At 34.9% G+C, this 18435-nt stretch overlaps 1 protein-coding gene across 1 annotated transcript in view; it reads left to right on the top strand.

The window, feature by feature from the left end:
• The window catches only part of VPS8 (VPS8 subunit of CORVET complex), a 275358-nt gene that overhangs the window by 47865 nt on the left and 209058 nt on the right, over positions 1-18435 (top strand). Inside the window, 7 exon segments of the mRNA XM_037839097.1 lie at positions 3323-3403; positions 5888-6058; positions 14046-14120; positions 15382-15417; positions 16230-16320; positions 16753-16799; positions 17743-17832. Coding sequence (XP_037695025.1) covers positions 3323-3403; positions 5888-6058; positions 14046-14120; positions 15382-15417; positions 16230-16320; positions 16753-16799; positions 17743-17832 — 591 coding nt within the window.

The following is an 18435-nucleotide window of genomic DNA, read 5'->3' as shown; positions in this document are numbered from 1 at the left end:
GTATTAGAATATATGTATGTATTAGTCAGAGAGCAAGTATCATTGGGCACCAACTGTGTTCTCTACACAGTGATGGACACAAAAGGAAACTGAAGGAAGTATAAAACAGTTTCTTCTTTCACACAGTTTATAATATTGTTTGAAAGGCAAAATCAGTATTCTCATTAATATTAGAGAACAGTTAAGGATTCAACTGTGTGATGAGAATTAAAAGTTGATAAAATTTCAGAGAACAAAGAGATTAGTTTGGACTAGAGAAGCCTTGGAAGACTTTATGAAGGATAGATAGTAAATGCTGCAGGAGCGGTGGGTATACCTATCAGGGGAAATAATATGAACTGAAGTTATCAAGGTAGGAATGTGCCTATGTAATTCAGGTTTCCTAGCTCAGGGTCTCGAGTGAACCATTGTCCACCTAGCTTCTCAAGCCAGAAACCTAGTAACTGCCTTTGAGTTGCCCTTCTCTATTAATATCTGTTTTATCACAAAGTCCTATTGACTCCTTCTCTAAAATCTCTTGAATTTTCTCATTTTTGGTCTCTACCATTGCTGCTTTCCTAGTCTAAACCACTTAGATTTCTGTCCTAGATTTGTGGTAGCCTTTAACTAGTCTGACCTCAGTGCCTTTAAGTATGCTATTGCCTCGGCTCAGAAAGCTCAATAGTCCCTTTCCACTTTATCCTTACACATAATTAACATTGCCTTCCCTCACCTCCTAAACTAAGTTAGGATTTCCTGCTGCATATACCCATAAGACCTTCTCCTTTGATTACATTCAGCACTTCTTGAATTACTTGGCTAATATTTTCTGTCTCACTAGACTAAAAGCTCCGTAAGTTCAGAGACCAACTCTACTGCTGTATTTCTAGCCACTAGGATAGGCTTGTATATAGTACATGCTTAATAAATGTTGATTGAATAATGACAGGGAGAAAACCTATGGTAGAAGAAATAAAGTTGATATATGGGGTAAATATAGATAAGAAATTGGAACTTGGTTGCCCATGAGCCAAATCTGGCAGTCACCTCTTTTTATAAATAAAGTTTTATTGGAATGTAGTCATGTCCTTTCAATTTTGTATTATTTATGGCTGCATATGTGATAGAGTGGCAGAGTTGAGTAGTTGTGACAGAGACTGTATGTCCTGCAGAGCCTAAACTATTTATGATGTGACCGTTTACAGGAAGTTTTGCTGACTCCTGAACTAGATTAAGGAAGGATTGGCCTAGATTGGTAATTGGGGGCCATCACAGGTTCTTAATTAATTAAAATGAGAAGGATATGAGTAGGATATTTTAGGAAGATCAGTCTAGAACTAGCAAAAAGAATAGATTATAGGATAGAGTAGTGAAATTGAAGGTTTTGCTCTTGTAATAAAGCAAGTATGAGGTGTTTAGACAAGGGTGGTTGATTGCAGTGTGAGTTAAGAAGGGATGAAATTTTGAAGGAAATACAAGGCTTTTCATTATATTGGATTAAAGTACTGAAGGAGATGAGAGAACCATGACATTTCTGACTTTGCGTTTTAGAAACATGGAATATTTGAAGGGGAAGTTGTTTAGGGGAGAAAATGAGAAGGGAAGATTTGAGTGTGTTGAATTGGAAGTGGAAGTGGGACTTCTAAGTATTGTATCAAGGAATATCCTGTTGGCTGGTGGCAGTCCAGGTCTAGAGTGCAAATGAGAATTCCATGATAGAGAAGGTAGTTGAAGCTGTGAAAATCAAAAGCTAGAGTATACATAACCTTGGAGGACACTCATGTAAGGGAAAGGAAAAAGAAAACAGGAAAAGACTTTTCTATAAAGGCATGTAGAGGTAGAAAGGTAAATCAGACAGTATGGTGTCACTCAGAAGACAAAGGACAGACTTTGTAACAATACGAATTCCAGGAAAATACCAGTGTCAAAAAAAGATGAAGGAAAGTGAAGAGTAAAGATAATAGCACTGGACATAGCAAGAAGTAGTTCATTAGAAACTTTTCAGAGGACTAATTATCAATGGAATGGAAGTAGAAGCTAGATTGTAGAGCCTTGTTAAAGAAATGGGTATCTATAAGTGCAAGCTCAGACAATCATAGTGTTTTGTTGCAAGAGGAAGAAATGTCATTAAAAAATAGCCAGAGGAAATAAATTAAGGGAAGGTTTTTTGTTTTGTTTTGCTTTGCTTTGTAGATGGAGAAGTCAGAAGGATTGATTGAATATTCTAGCAAAGGAGGGGTTTATTGAGGAAGGATTGGAGTGATGGAGGGAGGTGGGATTTAGGGACTGTATAGGTAAAGTGATTTTCTGTAGCAGAACTTTAGAAAACTTCAGGAGAATAGAAACAGTAGCATTGGTTATTTCAGTTTATGGAGTGCTTTCAACATACGCAGCACATAGAACAATTTGGTGCTGTCTTATTTTCATTTTACAGATGAGGAAACTGAGAATGAGTGATTTGCCCTAGGTCACACACCTATAAGTAGTAGAACTGCTACTTGAACACAGGGCTCAAGATCCCATTCACATTTTATTAGAACATATTTTCTTATGGTGGAAGTGATATAGTGAAGTGAAGATGAAGGGCCCACATTAAATGGTCCCAGTTTCTTGTGGTGGTATCAGACAAGGTCAAACACGGCAAGTGATGAGACTAGAAGGCGAAAAGGAAGTGGGCCTTAATGGGGAAGAAAGAAATTTTAGGACACTGCTGTGGAGCATGTGCAAGAAAAGCCAGGTTGAAATGAATGTCATGAATTTTAGGCAGGTCAGGTCTATACTGTGCCCTTATCTTCTTCAGTCCTCTGATACCTTAGAGCAGAAGTGGAAAAAGCAGATTTTAAGGATGATTAGGATTCTAGTATGTATGTACACAGATGTAAATAAAACATTGACTTTTGGGGTCCTTTTGGGTGATTTGGGGCTGTTTAGGCTGTGATAGAATAGTTCAGAAAAGGTTTGTGTCATTACTGTAGCTTCCCTTTTTTAATGAACTTTTGTTGACTTTTTTACACCCTTGTCCCATTTTGTACTTTAACTCTACCTAAATTCAGTTATTGAGGTGATGAGGTTAGGTTATTCTGAATTATGACAGAGTGAAAATTGTATTGAGTAGTACTTGCCAATATTGACAACTAGCTCACTGACCAGATATGCCTTGGATTTTGATACAAATTGTGATGTGATTGACTTTTTCATTTGTGTAATAGTTTCTTTATTATCAGTATTTTTGGCTTATCCACACTCTGAATAGGAATAATTTTCTAGGTGGAGTATAATTAAGTATCTAAAAGAGTCCGTTAAACAATAGCCAATATTAAGGATGTTTTTATTTTATTACTAGGTTAAGAGAGATGAATCTGGAGCAATACATGTTACTAAGCAAAAGCATCTTCACCTATACTATGATCTCATCAACTTTACTGTGAGTATTATTCAAAGTACATCTTCCCACTTATTTTCATGTAATTATTCTGATGGTGTGTTAAAGCCATCAGGATTTCTGCCATGAACAATGACATTAAGGATCGTATAAAATATGATCAGAAGTGAAGTCCTGCTTATATTTAATAAAGACTGAGTTTGGTGTGAGCCATGTAATTATTGCCTTTCAGCCCTATGTCCTACTGAACACTGGCAAGATGAGGAAATTTTTCTTTATTATCCTCTTAGCTCAAAGGGGAGTTTGGGTTCAGAAGATTTTAGGTGGGTCTCTTCAGGATCATTGCTCTACTTTCTGTAGACACATTTTTGTACTTCTGAGCTTATCCTAACTGGTTCAGGAGGTTATGCAACCTGTTCTTTACTTGTGGCTAAAAACTTTGAGAAGAGTTCTTTCTCCACCATGCTTCTCAGTCTTGAGTGACTTCTTGGTTTAAAAATGTTTCTTTTTGAATCAAATTTTATTTTCTCTTTTTTCACTAGTGTATTAATTTTGAGAATGGTATGATTGTAATATATCTAGGTTTCTGTTGTTAATGCTTCTAGCACATCAATATCTGGTATCCAGTGAAACATTCTGTATCTACATGAATATAGGCAACCCTAAATGTAAAAGGCAGTCCTCATTTTTCCAGTGACTAGAGTAATAAGGTTTTTTCCTCAATTTGATAGTATTTGACTTAAAAAAGTATAGATGAAATAGATCTTTTCTTTATAATACCTGATTTATCAATTTAGTTATACATTGCATTTTATACTCACAGATATACTTTTGATTTGGAAATTATGCTTTTTTTCCTTATATATTTCATGAAATAATTTTATTCAAACTCTTTCCCATGTGTATCAGATATTGGTGTCTTTGTCATCACTAGAATCCCTCGTTTGAATCATCTTACACATTTTCCAAATTCATTATCATCACTTAAGATGTTTGAGATACAGCACTTTTATAATCTGGTATGGTTTTTTTCACTAGAAATTTTTCCCTGGCCACAAGTAGCCATTCTAACAGTAGGACAGTTTGTGTTTTCATTCGTCCTGTAGCATATCCACAATGTGACCATTAACTACTGCTTTGTAAATTGACCTTTGAAAGGTTTGTTTACAACAACATCAACATTTTACAATTGTGAGGGTCTAACCTCAGGAACCCTAAACCTTGTTGATATTTTTTTGTCTCCATCATTTTCTCTCTTTTTACCAAGTGACCTCTGGAAAGTACCTAAAAGCACTGATTAAGGTTGTGTAAGGCCTAAATAATGTCTTCCTAAATGATACTTTGTTTTTCAAGGTAAAATAATCAAGAAAGCACCTTATATTATAAGAACTCTTTTTAAAAGATTTGCATATCAAACTCACTGCTTTGTGAGGGATAGTTTTTGTAGGATGGGGAGGGAAACTCAACAACCTTCCCTTATGATGGCCATTATGATCTCCATTTTCAGTTGGTTGTCTGAGATATAGTATATCATGCAAATAATCTCTAACATGGTCATATGAATAAAACAGAATGACTGTCAGATAAAGTACAAGGGAAGCACCTTGTTTTGGCGAATTTCGAGTTCTAAATTATAAGACTTCACTCATTTATTGGGAGGGATTAAGATTTTTTAAAAAAATTGAAAATTAGAAATTTTACATTACACATAACTCATGAAATTTGTCAAAATGGCATCCTTTAGAAGTTAACAAAAAAATAAAATATAAAAGAGAGCCACACATGCAGCTGAGGTCTACAAAGGCACACCTACGTTTCTCAGAGAGCTCGGCATCCTACCCGTGTCCTGCACCTGGCACGGGTTGTTTTGTGTCCATGTCCTCATGGAAGAACAACCTGAGGGTTCCAGGTTGTTCTTAATAAACTTAATAAACCCAAGTGGAAACTCAAAATGAAAAAAAAATATTATTGAGTACTTTTTTAAATTATAATAGTACTTATTAAAGAAACTTTGGAATTTTAAGGAGGTTTGGAAGGAAATATTTTTTAAAATAGCATCTATTTTAAATATGTATTGCTTCACTGCCACCAATCATCCTCTGACTAATTAGGTTTTGCGAAGTATAATTTTCCCTTTTGTTTTAATTAATGGTCATAAAAACCAGAATGCAATGCTTATTACTTTTCTTAAGTCATCTGTGCCATCTTAAGTCATCTGTGCCATCAACTACACCTTAAAAATTTTTATAAAAAATAATATATCTTGTATTAGATCTAGTAAAGATCTTAGTCAACCTTCTTTACACTGTGAAGGTATCATTTTTATCCTGTGAAAACTCAGTAGTATGTTGTGTACCTGTTGTTCTCTGGGTTGTCATTGAGTAGTTCTTGCTGTGCTTGTGTTGCCATCTAAGTTGTTAAATGGGTAAGGTCATCAGCGTAATTCAACTGAGTAGCCTAACTTTATTCTGGTACTAAATGATGATGTGGGCTTGGCCTCACTTTTGTCTTGTGCTTAAATTGCAGTGGATAAACTCACGCACAGTTGTGCTCTTGGACAGTGTTGAGAAGTGCATGTGATTGATCGGCACAGACTCAAGAGAATTGGAAACAGTAGAAATCTCAGAAGTTCAGTTGGTCTATAATAGCAGCCATTTCAAATCACTAGCCACTGGAGGAAATGTTAGCCAGGCACTGGTAAGTGTAATCTATTATCTTGGTGGTGTTTTTGATATACTTGGTATCTTTCTGTTGTTGTTGTTTTATTTTAGAAATAGGAACTATGGGGAGTTGTCTTTCTGTCTTGAGGTATTTCTTCAAAGGCCACTAGGTTGAAGTGGGTGTGGGTGTGTATGCATAATTTTTTGGAGTGTGAATTAAAACAATAATTCCTTTTCCTTCTATCCAGAAATGTGACTAATTTAATTTAATACCAAAGAGTTTGAACTTTTTTTTTTAGTACTAAAGTAGTGAAGTGGCATTGAAAATTTGTGAGAAAATATTGTAAAATTAAAATATTCTAGAAAATATTTTAGATATAAGGGTAGATAACTAGAGACAGGTAGCCTAGAAGGCTTTGGAAATAATTGGGTGATATGGTAAAGGTTTAAACAGGTATCATAGCTATGGACATTAAAAGGCAAAGTTGTCTTTGAGAGAAAGAAAGAAGATTCTTTAGTAATATGTGAAATGTAGGAGCCTAGAGAGATCAGGCAAAATCTGTGATCTTAGTATAATTTTACTGTATTTTAAGCAACTGTAATAATGGTCTTAAGCAATGAACACAGATAGTTTATAGGTAAATCACTTTGAATCACATTTTCCAAACCAGTAATCTTTAAGCACAGGCTTCCCTGGGTAATTTCTTGAAAAAAAATTATCATATTTATGAGTATTGCTTGATGATATGTAGGTGTTGCTCAAATCTCCCTCAGGTATTTGAACTTCAGAACATAAAATATATATGAAAAATCTTCCAGCCTCAGAATTTAAAAATCAAGAAAATCCAGAATAAGAAATGGTAATGCAATAGGATTCACTAAAGTAGTAATAACTCTCCCACATTCAGATATATTCTTGTGTGTGAGTGGTTAATAAAAATACTATCAGACTTCATACTTGCGCTTTTGGCCAAGATCGAGTAATGAGGACTGGCTTTACACTCTTGCCTGAAACAACCAAAAAAAAAAAAAAAAATCAGAAAAAATTTATGAAACATCGGTTTTCAAGACATTGGACATCAAGTAATGAAGGGCAGCTTTTTCTGGCAAAACAGTTAAGGTGAGTCCTATGATCGTCCTCGCTTCCAGCATTGAAACAGTTTCAGGTTGTAGCTCAGGGAGAAGGGAACTCATTTGGAGCCTAAAGGACTCCATGAGTCAAAGAGACAGAGCTGAGAGTGTGAAGATGCAAAGATGAGTAGAGTCCACAGGATGGAGTACTGGAGAGAAGAGCACTGGACAAAGGGTCCCTCTTGAGTATTGGGCAAAGTACCGATCAGCAGATGCATGTGAGGAAACTCCCCAAGGCCAGGGAAAGAACCCATCTGAGAGGAAACATCAGCTTTCACATAGGGCTGGAAATAGTGAATTCCAGCCAGAAGGGAAAACGTCATGATTCACAGGGGTATAGTACTCAGAGGCATCTTGCCTCAGTAGTAAGGAATAATTAGGACTAAAATAAATGCTACTCTGGTCCCTGCTAACAAATCTGAAAAGCATGTTCAGAGGGGATCAAACTGTTTAGAATACAGTACTTTCCAGAACATAACAAGGTAAAATTCACAATGTCTTCCATCTGATCAGAGATTACTAGGCATGCGAAGAAGAAGAAAAAGGTGACCTCTAATGAGGACAAAAAGCAGTGAATCAGAACTGACCAGGTCCTGACATAGATGTTGGAATTAACAGACAAGGACATAACACAGTGACAGTACATATGTCCAAAAAGTTGAGACATGGTAGATACTTAAAAGATACAAATTCAGTGTCTAGAGATGAAAACTATAGTGTTTGAGATGAAAAATACACTGGATGGGATTAATGGTGGATTAGACATTGCAGGGGAAAAGATTAGCGAACTTGGAGATATAGAAATAAAAATGAATTAAAATTAAATACAGAAAAAATAATTAAAAAAATAAAAATAGTATTGTTGAGCTGGAAGACAACATCAAGCACCTTATTATATGTGTCCTTGGCATCCCTGAAGAAGAAGATAGAAAAACATTTGAAGAAATAATTAAATTTTTCTGAATATGATTAAAAACTATAAACCCACAGATCCAAGCCCCAAGCACAAGAAACATAAGAAAACCATATGTAAATTTATCAACCAAGTGATAAAGAAAACATTTTTTAAGCAGCTAGAGAAAAAAGACATTTTAAATAGAGAGGGACAATAAGAATAATAGATTTCTTATTGGAAATAATGTGCAAGCAGTCTCCAAAGAAGGTAGTCAAATGGCTATATAACACAAGAAAAGATGCTGTTCATTAATCATTAGAGAAATGCAAATCAAAATCACAATGAGATATCACTTAACACCCACTAGAGTGGCTATAATTTTTTTTGAAAGGACAATGATAGGTGTGGACAAGGATGTGGAGAAATTGGAACCCTCGTACATTACTGGTGGGAATGTAAAATGGTGCTGCCACTGTGGAAAACAGTTTGGTAGTTCCTCCTAAAGTTAAATATAGAATTTTTATGCTCAAGAGCATAGGAAACAACATATGTTCACATAAAAACTTGTGTGCAATTGTTTGTAGCATCTTTATTCGTAATGGCCAAAAAAGTAGAAACCACCAGTATGTCCATCAACTGATAAATGGGTAAACAAAATGTGATATTATCTATAAAATAGAATATTATTTAGTCATAAAAAGGAATGAAGTACTGTTACTTCATTCATGGTATAATGTGTTTGAACCTTGAAAACATTATGCTAAATGAAAGAAGCCATACACAAGAGCCCGTATGTTGTATGATTCATTTATGCAAAGTATCAGAATAGGCGAATCCATGGAGAGAGAAAGTAGATTAGCAATTGCCTGGGAGTGAAGGTGAGAATGGGGCTTGATTGCAGATGGGTACAAGGGCTCTTTGAGACATGATGAAAATCTTCTAAAACTTGGATTTTGGTGATGGTGAACAGCTGTTAGTTTACTGAAAATCATTGAGTTGTACACTTAACAGATGAATTTATAGTATATAAATTATGCCTAAATAATTGTGTAAGAATTAAAAATGTAAAAAGGGGTAAAAAAAAAAGGCATTTGAGTGTTTAAAACAAAAATAATAATGTATTGTGAGGTTTATGACATGTATAAATAATATATATGGCAAAAATAGCACAAAGCAGCAGGGAATGTGGGATGGAAGTACATCATTGTAAAGTTCTAACTTATATATCAAATGGTATATTATTATTTAAATCTCGAGAAGACTCAAATATTTGGAAATTAAACAGTAATTTTATAAATAACCCATGGGTCAAAGAAGAAATCACAAAGGAAATTAGAAAATATTTTGAATTAAATGAAAATACAACATATGAAAATCTGTGGTCTACAATTAAATTAGTTTTTTGAGGGAAATTTATAGCATTAAATACTTATGTTAGAAAAGACTATCTCACATCAATGATCTAAATTTCCACCTTAATTAAGGAAATAGGAAAAGAAAAGCAAAATAAATTTAAAATTAATTGAAAGAAGAAAATAAAAGAGATGAACACAAATTTATTAAATAGAAAATGGATAAACAATAAAGAAGATCAAGGTAACCTAAACCTGTTCTTTGAAAGATAATAATATTGATAAGCTTTCAGTGAGATAGTCAAGAAAAAGAAGACACAATTACAAATATCAGGAACGAGAGAAACAACATCACTGTCAATTCTATAGATATAAAAAGACTATTATGAATTAACTTTATGCCAATAAATTCACCAACTTTAGATTAAATGGAAAAATCCCTTGAAAGGCACAAATTATCAAAGCTGACTCAAGAAGGAACAAAATCTGAGTGTCCATACATCTATCAAAGAAATTGATTTTGTGATTAAATACCTTCCTACAAAGAAACTCCAGGCTTGGATGGCTTCACTGGTGAGGTCTACCAAACATTTAAGGAAGGAATAATATAAATTTTATACAAAAATCTTTTAGAAAATAGAGGAGAGAGCACTCAACTCATGCTGTGAGGCCAGCGTAACTCTGACAATGAAACCACATAAACATTACAGTAAAGAACACTTCTGAGCAGTACCCTCATGAGCACAGAAGCCAAGTCATTAACAAAATACCAGCAAATAGTATGCAGCAATATATAAAAAGAGTAATAAATCACGTTATCCAAGGCACGCAAGGCTGGTTTAACATTCAGAAATCAATGCAATTCACCATATTAGTAGATTGAAAACAAAAAACTGTAAGATCATCTATCTCAATAGATGCAGAAAAAGCATTTTACAAAATTCAGTACCTGTTGCTGATAAAAACTCTTAGTAAACTAGGAATAGAAGGGAGCTTCCTCAACCTTACAAAGGGCATCTTACAAAAATCTTACAGCTAACATCACACTAGAAATAGTGCTGCTAAAACAAAAACCTGAATCTGATCAAGTCTCTTCTAGAAAAAATGTAGAAGGCAAAGGAACATGTTAGAAGATTCCATGGGGATACAGTCAGCAAAACCCAGCAAAATATAGTGGGAAACTATAGAAACAGTGTCCCAGCTTCTTCGACAAATAAACTCCAAGGAAAATAAAGGAGTCACAGACCTGTAGATTAAAAGAGACATGTCAGTCAGTTCCACTATGTAGACCTTGTTTGGATCTTGATACAGACAAATGATATGTTGAAAAAAAAAAAAAAAAAAAAAACTCTAAATAATAGAAAATCAACATTTGACATTTATAAACAATTTAAAATCTGAACACTGATTGGATTTTGATATGAGGAATGAATTTTTTTAAATTATATTGATGGAATTGTTCTATTTAAAAGACCTCCTTATTTTTTAGACATATTACAGAAATTTTTATAAATGAAATATTCATTATCTAGAATTTGCTTCAAAATTGTGCTATGTTACAGGGGAGTCTGTGGAAGTATAGATGAGACAAGATTGGTCACAAGTTGATAATTGATGAAGCTGGGTGATGAATGCATGGAGATTAAATATATTATTCTCTTTACCTCTGTATGCATTTAAAAATGTCCTTAACAAAAATTTAATGAAAATTCACAATTATTAGTTATAGACCCCTCATACCTTTTGTGAGCTTTTATAAATATTAACTTATTTAAGCCTCACAGAAACCGTGCAAGGTGTTTATTTTTATTATTATTTTTTAATGAATTGATAAGGTCCTTTTTATTACTTAAAATTTTTAATACAGTACTATAAATTCCAGGCACACTTAGGAAAAGTCACATAGTTGCGGTGCACAAACATACCATTTTAAGTCTCTAGTAACACAGTATATGATTTAGAAACCTGTTCTTTTCCTTAGCATTTAGTGATCATCTCACTTGGATGTCTATCAGGCATCTCAAACTTGGCATATCCAAACCTGAACACTTGATTTCTGCCCTGAGACAAGCTCCTATATATTCTTCACCATCTCCTGAACTTGGGGGTCCTTGTGGTGCCTGTTTCTCCTTTCGCAAACCCTTTAACCCTTTGAGTCGATGTTTAAGATCTATCCCTAATCAGACCACTTCTCATCTCTGCCGTCAGCACCCTAGCCCATATCACCATCATCACCGTTCCTCAAGCAGCATTGCCATCGCTTAGGAGAGAGTGTTAAGAAAATCATGCCTGTGCTGTAGCCATGCTAAGTTAGTATCTGCGCTTTAACATGATCCCCAGGAGATTTATATGCACAGTACATTTTTAAAAAATTCTTTTATTAGTTGTAGGTTTACAGAAAAATCATGTGAAAGTACAGAGTTCCCATCTACCTCCCTCTCACACACAGTTTTTCCTATTAACATTTTTCATTAGTGTGGTACTTTTGATATAATTGATAGAATTGTAAAATTATGGTTATGCTATTAACTTTAACCCACTGTTTATATTAGGGTTCACTCTTTGTGTTATACAGTTCTATGGGATTTTGGGGAGGGGGAATAGTAACTTATATACAACCTAAAATTTCCCTTTTTTTAAAAAAATATCTCTTTTCAAATATACAATTCAGTGGTATTTATTACATACACAGAGTAGTGCATCCATCACCATTACCCATTTGCAAAACTTTTCTATCACCCCAAACAGAAATTCCTTACCAATTAAACATTAACTCTCTTTTCCCCATCTCTCCCTGGCCCCTGGTAATCTGTTTCTAGTCTCTGATTTTATGAATTTGCATATTCTGCTTATTTCATATATGTGAGATCATACCATATTTATCCTTTTGTGTCTGGCTTATTTTGCTCAATGTGATATTTTCATGGTTCCAGTACATTTATCAGCATTTTGTTCCTTTTTATGGCTGAATAATAATCCATTGTATAAATTGTCCACATTTTGTTAAACATTCATCTGGTTAACTTGGGTGGCTTCCACCTTTTGTCAGTTGTGAGCAGTGCTGCTGTGAGCATCGGTGTGCACGTATCTGTTTGAGTCCCTGCTTTCAGTTCATTTGGATATATACTGAGAATGGGATTGCAAGGTCAGATGGTAATTGTATACTTTACTTTCTGAGTGACTATGGAAACAGTGAATGAGTGTTCCTGTTTCTTCATATCCTTTCCAACACTTATTTATCATTTTTAAATAGTAGCTGTTCTAGTGGGTGAGAAATGATATCTCACTGTGGTTTTGATTTGCATTTCCCTAATGGCGTCCTATTTGGATGCCTTTTATTTCTTTTCTTGCCTAATTACTCTAGCTAGAACTTCCAGTACAATGTTGAATAACAGTGATGACAGTGGGCATCCGTGTCTTATGCCTGATTTTAAGGGGAAAGCTTTCAGTCTTTCACCATTGAATAGTAGCTCATATGCACATTAAATTTTGAGAAGCTCCAGCCCAGACATCTCCAGTGCCTTCTAACTGGTCTCCAGCTTCCTCTGTTGCCCTTTCTATGACTTTGTCTCTGCTTATGTGGTAGGCAGAATCTGAGATGTCCCCCCATATTCCCTTTCTCTATATATATTCTATGCCCTCTATATAATCCCCTTTCCTTGAGTATAGGCCAGATCTGTGCATATTATGGGATATTCTGTTCCTTGATTTGCTTACACTATATGGTAAAGGTGATGAGATAGTATCTCCTGGGTTTGTGTTACATTATAAAAAACTCTGCCTTCCCAAACTGGAGAGAGAGCTTAAAAGTATGAGAGATTCTCCTGCTGGCTTTGAAGAGGTAAGCTGCCAGGTTGTGAGAGGGCTACGTGGCTAATACTGATAGCAGCCTCTGGGAGTTGTGAACTCCCCCAGGCAGAAAGCCAGTGAGGAAACGGGCCTCAGTCCCTTGCAACAACTACAAGGAAGTGAATTCTGCCAACAACCTGAATGAACCTGGAAGAGGACTCTGAGCTGCAAATGAGAACACAGCCCAGCTGACCCCTTTATTTCATCCTTTGTGTAAGGTTTTTCAAAGATGGGAAACTGAATGTCAGAGGTTTAAAAATTATTTAAGGTCATACCTTGTAAGTGGCAGAGCCAAAATTTGCAACCCAGATTTATCTGATTATAAGTCTCATTTCTGCTTTTCTATTTCAGTTTTGCTGAGCTCTGCTGCCTCCCCTGTACTATGCTGCTTGGTCTTCCTGTTCCTTCTTGTGTTATATGTTGATGTTCATTTCAGAGAACTTGGAGTTGCCATTTTCAGTCAGCTTCATTCTTTGCCAGAAGCACCAAATTACCTGTCATCCAATAATGGGCAGTTGCAGATGTTTTCCTTTAGATTTAGAAGTTGGCATGTTCCTGCCTTTTTTTGCATTATTCTGAAAAATAAAAAGGCCATACATAAGCAGAGAATTACATCTTGCACATTGTCTTATCTGCTGCTTCCACTGTCAGATTAACTCTTGTTTTAACATCTTTTCCTCACTCATTTATGGGATGAAGCCATGTTATCCTAGTGTTGTCTCTGTAATTGACATTCTTTAAAAGTTAATGAGACTTCTAATTCATGAATTTTTACCTTTTTGTTTATTTTTTTATAGGCTTTGGTTGGAGAGAAGGCTTGTTATCAATCCATCAGTAGCTACGGTGGTCAGATCTTTTATTTAGGGACAAAAGTAAGCTCTTTCATTCTGTAAGTCGGTATTTGTGTGTGTCAGCGGAGTTGGGGCTGAAGTAGGTTGCTGGTACAGAGAGCAGTGTATTACAAAGTGAATACTGATCAGCAGTAATTCAAAACCCTTAGCAGTTAAGTAGTTGTGATTTTTTCAGCTAATTAACTTTTTTCCACTTATAGACATATTTTTACTTTTCTTAGGTTTTGACTAATAAAACACTTATTTTCTTGATTCAGGGCTATATTTTCATATCTTCCTTCACATTTATTTTCTCATGACCAGGAAGACACCTTATGTATATTTGTCAGTAATTAAGATGGCCATTATCTTAGATCAGTTTAGGATACATTAAAATGCATTTTGGCATTTTACTTGGAATAGAATCACCAAAATAGGATTTTTGTATATCAATTTGTTTCTTTGCTTTTTTTTTTTTTTTAAATACCTGATATGAAGAAATATTTCTTCATTATTAAAATTCAACCAAGTCAGTACAGGCTGATGAGCTTGGGCTTTCATTGTTCCTTGTCTGTAGAATCAAGTTCTTCTTGGACTGTGGGCTTATTTAATGTTTGTTTGATTTGCTCTTTAATGTGGGTCCTTGAAGACCCTTTAGAAAATTCTAAAATATACTTCTAACTATGCTATGAAATGTTTTAAGAGGCTGTAAAGATATGATGAGGGATTGGAACTAATATATCTCCCAAACAAGTCTGTTAATGGTTGTATTAGTCAGCATTCTCTAGGGAAACAGAACTGACAGGATATATGTATCACTACATTACATTATTATTATTACATATATACTTACATTTATATATGCTTATATATAATGTAAATATTATGATTTTTTAAATAGGAATTGGCTCACATGATTGCGGGAATGGGCAAGTCCATATTCTGTAGGGCGGGTTGCAAGCTAGGAACTCTAATGAAGGTTTTCAATAAATTCCCCAGTGAAGGAAAGGCAGAAATTCTCCCTTTTGGCTGCTGAAATTATCAGTTCTCCTTGTAAGACCTTCAAATGATTGGATGAGACTTCTCTCATTGTTGAAGGCAGTCTCCTCAGTTGATTGTAGATGTAATCAGCCATAGATGCAATCAACCTGCTGATGATTTATGTCCATGAAATATCCTCACAGTTACAATCAGGCCAGTGCTTGCTTGACCAAACAGCTGGGTACTATAACCTAGCCAAGTTGACACATGAACTTAACCATTACAAAGGAGAACATTTTAATTTCTTTCTCTTATTTTCCAGTCTGTTTATGTGATGATGCTGAGGAGCTGGAGAGAGGTGAGTTCAAAGTAATTTCATATGTTAGAACTACCGAATTGATACCATCTTAACATTTCTGCTTTGACTTTGCAGGAAGAGAGTATTTGGATTTGTGATTCTTAATTTCAGAAGAGTGCATTACAATTGTTCTAGCTGTTATGTAATTGATTTAATAAAACCGACTGTATAAGTTAGGATTATGTTTGACAGCATGTATCAGAAAATTAAAAAAACAGTGGCTTAAACAAGATTTCTCTTTTTGGAGGTAGACAGTCTGTGGCTAGTATGGCGGATCCAAGGTCTTTAGTATGTAGATTCTAGTCTCAAAGCCATTTTATGGTCTAATATGGCTGTTGGAGCTCCAGCTGTTAAATCTTTATTCCAGAAAGGATGAAAGAGAAAAGAAGGGCCCTGCTCGTCCCTGTTAAGGTGACATCTCAGAAAGACCAAACAATGCTTCCGTTTATTATCTTTGGCCAGAACTTAGTCACATGGCCTCAACTGGCTACAAGGGAGTTTTAGGAATGTCCTTTAGTTGTATTGCTGTCTCAAATAAACTTATTAATAGGAGAGTGTAAATAGAGGTTGTGATAAACAACTAGCCATTTCTGTCACAGTGGCATTCCATCTGCTTCCCCTTTTCATATTTAGACCCTGTGGTTGCCTCTTGTGTGTTAAGAAATTATTTTCCTTGGAAATAATATAGTCACATGGTTATTGGAATAATTTTAGCTACTAAGCAGGAACTTCTGGAAAAATACTGGGTAGACTAGGTATTCTGACTGGTGATTGATCAAAGAGTTCTGACTTCTTTCATTTGTTCATTTTAGAGAGTGGATCATCTGCTGAAACAAGATTGTATTACAGAAGCCTTGGCTCTTGCATGGTCTTTCCATGAAGGAAAAGCAAAAGCAGTAGTGGGTAAGTTAACAGAATACCTGTGTGGTAAAGATTGGTTTTTGGAGTAGATGCAATGAATAATGCTACTACTCACAGAACACTTTTAGCTGAATGTTCAAGTATTTTATAAACAAGATATTAAATTTTACAGACTTCCAGTGTAGAAGGTTAATGACAAATCTAGCATATAGAATTTAAAATGTCATTTTAAAAATTCTTTCATTTAGTGAGGAAAATTTACTACAGAAGAGAAGGGAAGTACATTGATATGCTGGCTGGTTCCGTAGATTGGAAGTGTGCCTACTATGGCAAAGTATCCAATATTTTGATACCTATGGATTGTTGTAATTATATCTGTTGTTAGTATAAGTTGTTAAAAGAAGACCAGAACACAATTTCACTCCTGAAGATGTGGACTAAGTTTTGTTTTGTGCTGGATTTTGCTTCTCACAGGATTATCAGGTGATACCAGTAAGCGAAAGGCTGTTGTTGCTGATCGGGTAAGTTTTTTAATAGGGTGTTTACTAAGCTACAGTCAGATTTACTTTTGATAATTTGCTAATATTTTGGAGCATGGTTAGGTAAATGGCTACAGTCAAGGAGACAGTAAGTAAAAACAAAAATCCAGTTATAATTTGCTGGTGTCATCTTGAATGCTTTTTTAATCCTTTATTATCACCTCTTTTTTTCCTCTCTCTTGCCCACTCTCTTATGAAGATGATGAAGTAGTAAAATAGCCAGAAGGCAGGCAGCAAAAAGGAGGAGGAAAATCTGGGGATCCAGATAACTTGTAAACTAATTATAGCCCATTTGTTGTTTTTATGAATTTTAGTAATTATGAGAAATGCTGCAAGGGCAAATGTTTGTATCACCTGAGGTAACAGAGAGGGTTAATGCTTTAATATTACTATTATCAGTATTATTTTTAATTAGCATTAATATGATTAATGCTAATATTTAGTATTTAGCCTTGTTTTCCTAGTCTACACTTGGATGAATTCATTTACTGTAGTCATCCCCCCCTTTTATTCTGTAAATGCTTTAGTATAAAAATTATATTCCAAATTAATATAAATATTTAGAAAACTTGAGTAGAAATTGGTTGCTCTTTAGTCTTGAATGATTAGCTCAGTATCTGCCTCAAAGAATTGGCTATTAGTGCTCTTTAAGGAAAGGCCCACAGCAGAATATTATTGAAGATATTAACTTTACTGTTTCATTTTCTGAGCAGTATAGATACTACTAGGTTTACTACCTGGGGATGTTTCTTAGGAAAGATTAGCAAATTAGTATAGTCCTGAGGCTGAAAGAATTAGGCTGGAATTTTAAGAAAACTGGGGGAAATAAAACCACTAAACTTTTCAATTATATTTTTAATATAATAAAGTATTGAAAAACTTTAAAGATACTTGTAATTTCTGTGCAAGGCTATTTTCCTTACAGATGGTAGAAATTCTATTCCATTATGCAGATCGAGCTCTGAAAAAGTGCCCAGACCAGGGAAAAATCCAAGTGATGGAGCAACATTTTCAGGTATGCCTTTGCATGTGCTTCTAATAGACATTGCTGTGAATAGTCTAGTACAGCTCTTTTATATTACTTGAAAAGGTGACTTTTATGTTTTGGTTAAACATTTTTCAGTATACAGAATTTTATTTCAGGGTTTTTAGAGCATTCTAAATGATTAAAATTTGAAGTAACAGCTAACAGTCACATGGGAACAGATGAGCAGAGTGTTGTGGAATGTTACTTGAGCTGCTTAGTACTATATGGAAGGAAAGGATTTTTGTATGAGGATATATATAGCTGTAAATTGATACCTTACAGTGACTGACACCTTGTCAGTGACTAACATTTATGTTAACTAGGCTAGCAGCTAGTTGGAGGAGAGGTCTACTGCCGGGGTTTAAATTTAGTTCTCCCAGAAGCACCTATGACTCAGGAATAGCTCAGGTACAAAAAAATATGCTCTCTAAAATATGCTAATGAAAGACCTTTAGTTTATCTTGGAGCTCAATTGAAAGGGAAGCCCAGGAACTATTTAAAAATTTGTGTAGTATTTATTTTGTGGGTTTCACTATTTGCAGTGATCCCCAGATGTATTTGTTACAAATCTCTGTTTCCCTTTCCTGATCC

This window comes from Choloepus didactylus, chromosome 1 (assembly GCF_015220235.1).
Source record: "Choloepus didactylus isolate mChoDid1 chromosome 1, mChoDid1.pri, whole genome shotgun sequence".
Taxonomy (NCBI): Eukaryota; Metazoa; Chordata; class Mammalia; order Pilosa; family Megalonychidae; genus Choloepus; species Choloepus didactylus.
Note: the sequence above shows the minus strand (reverse complement) of the source record. Positions and strands in the feature narration are given on the sequence as shown.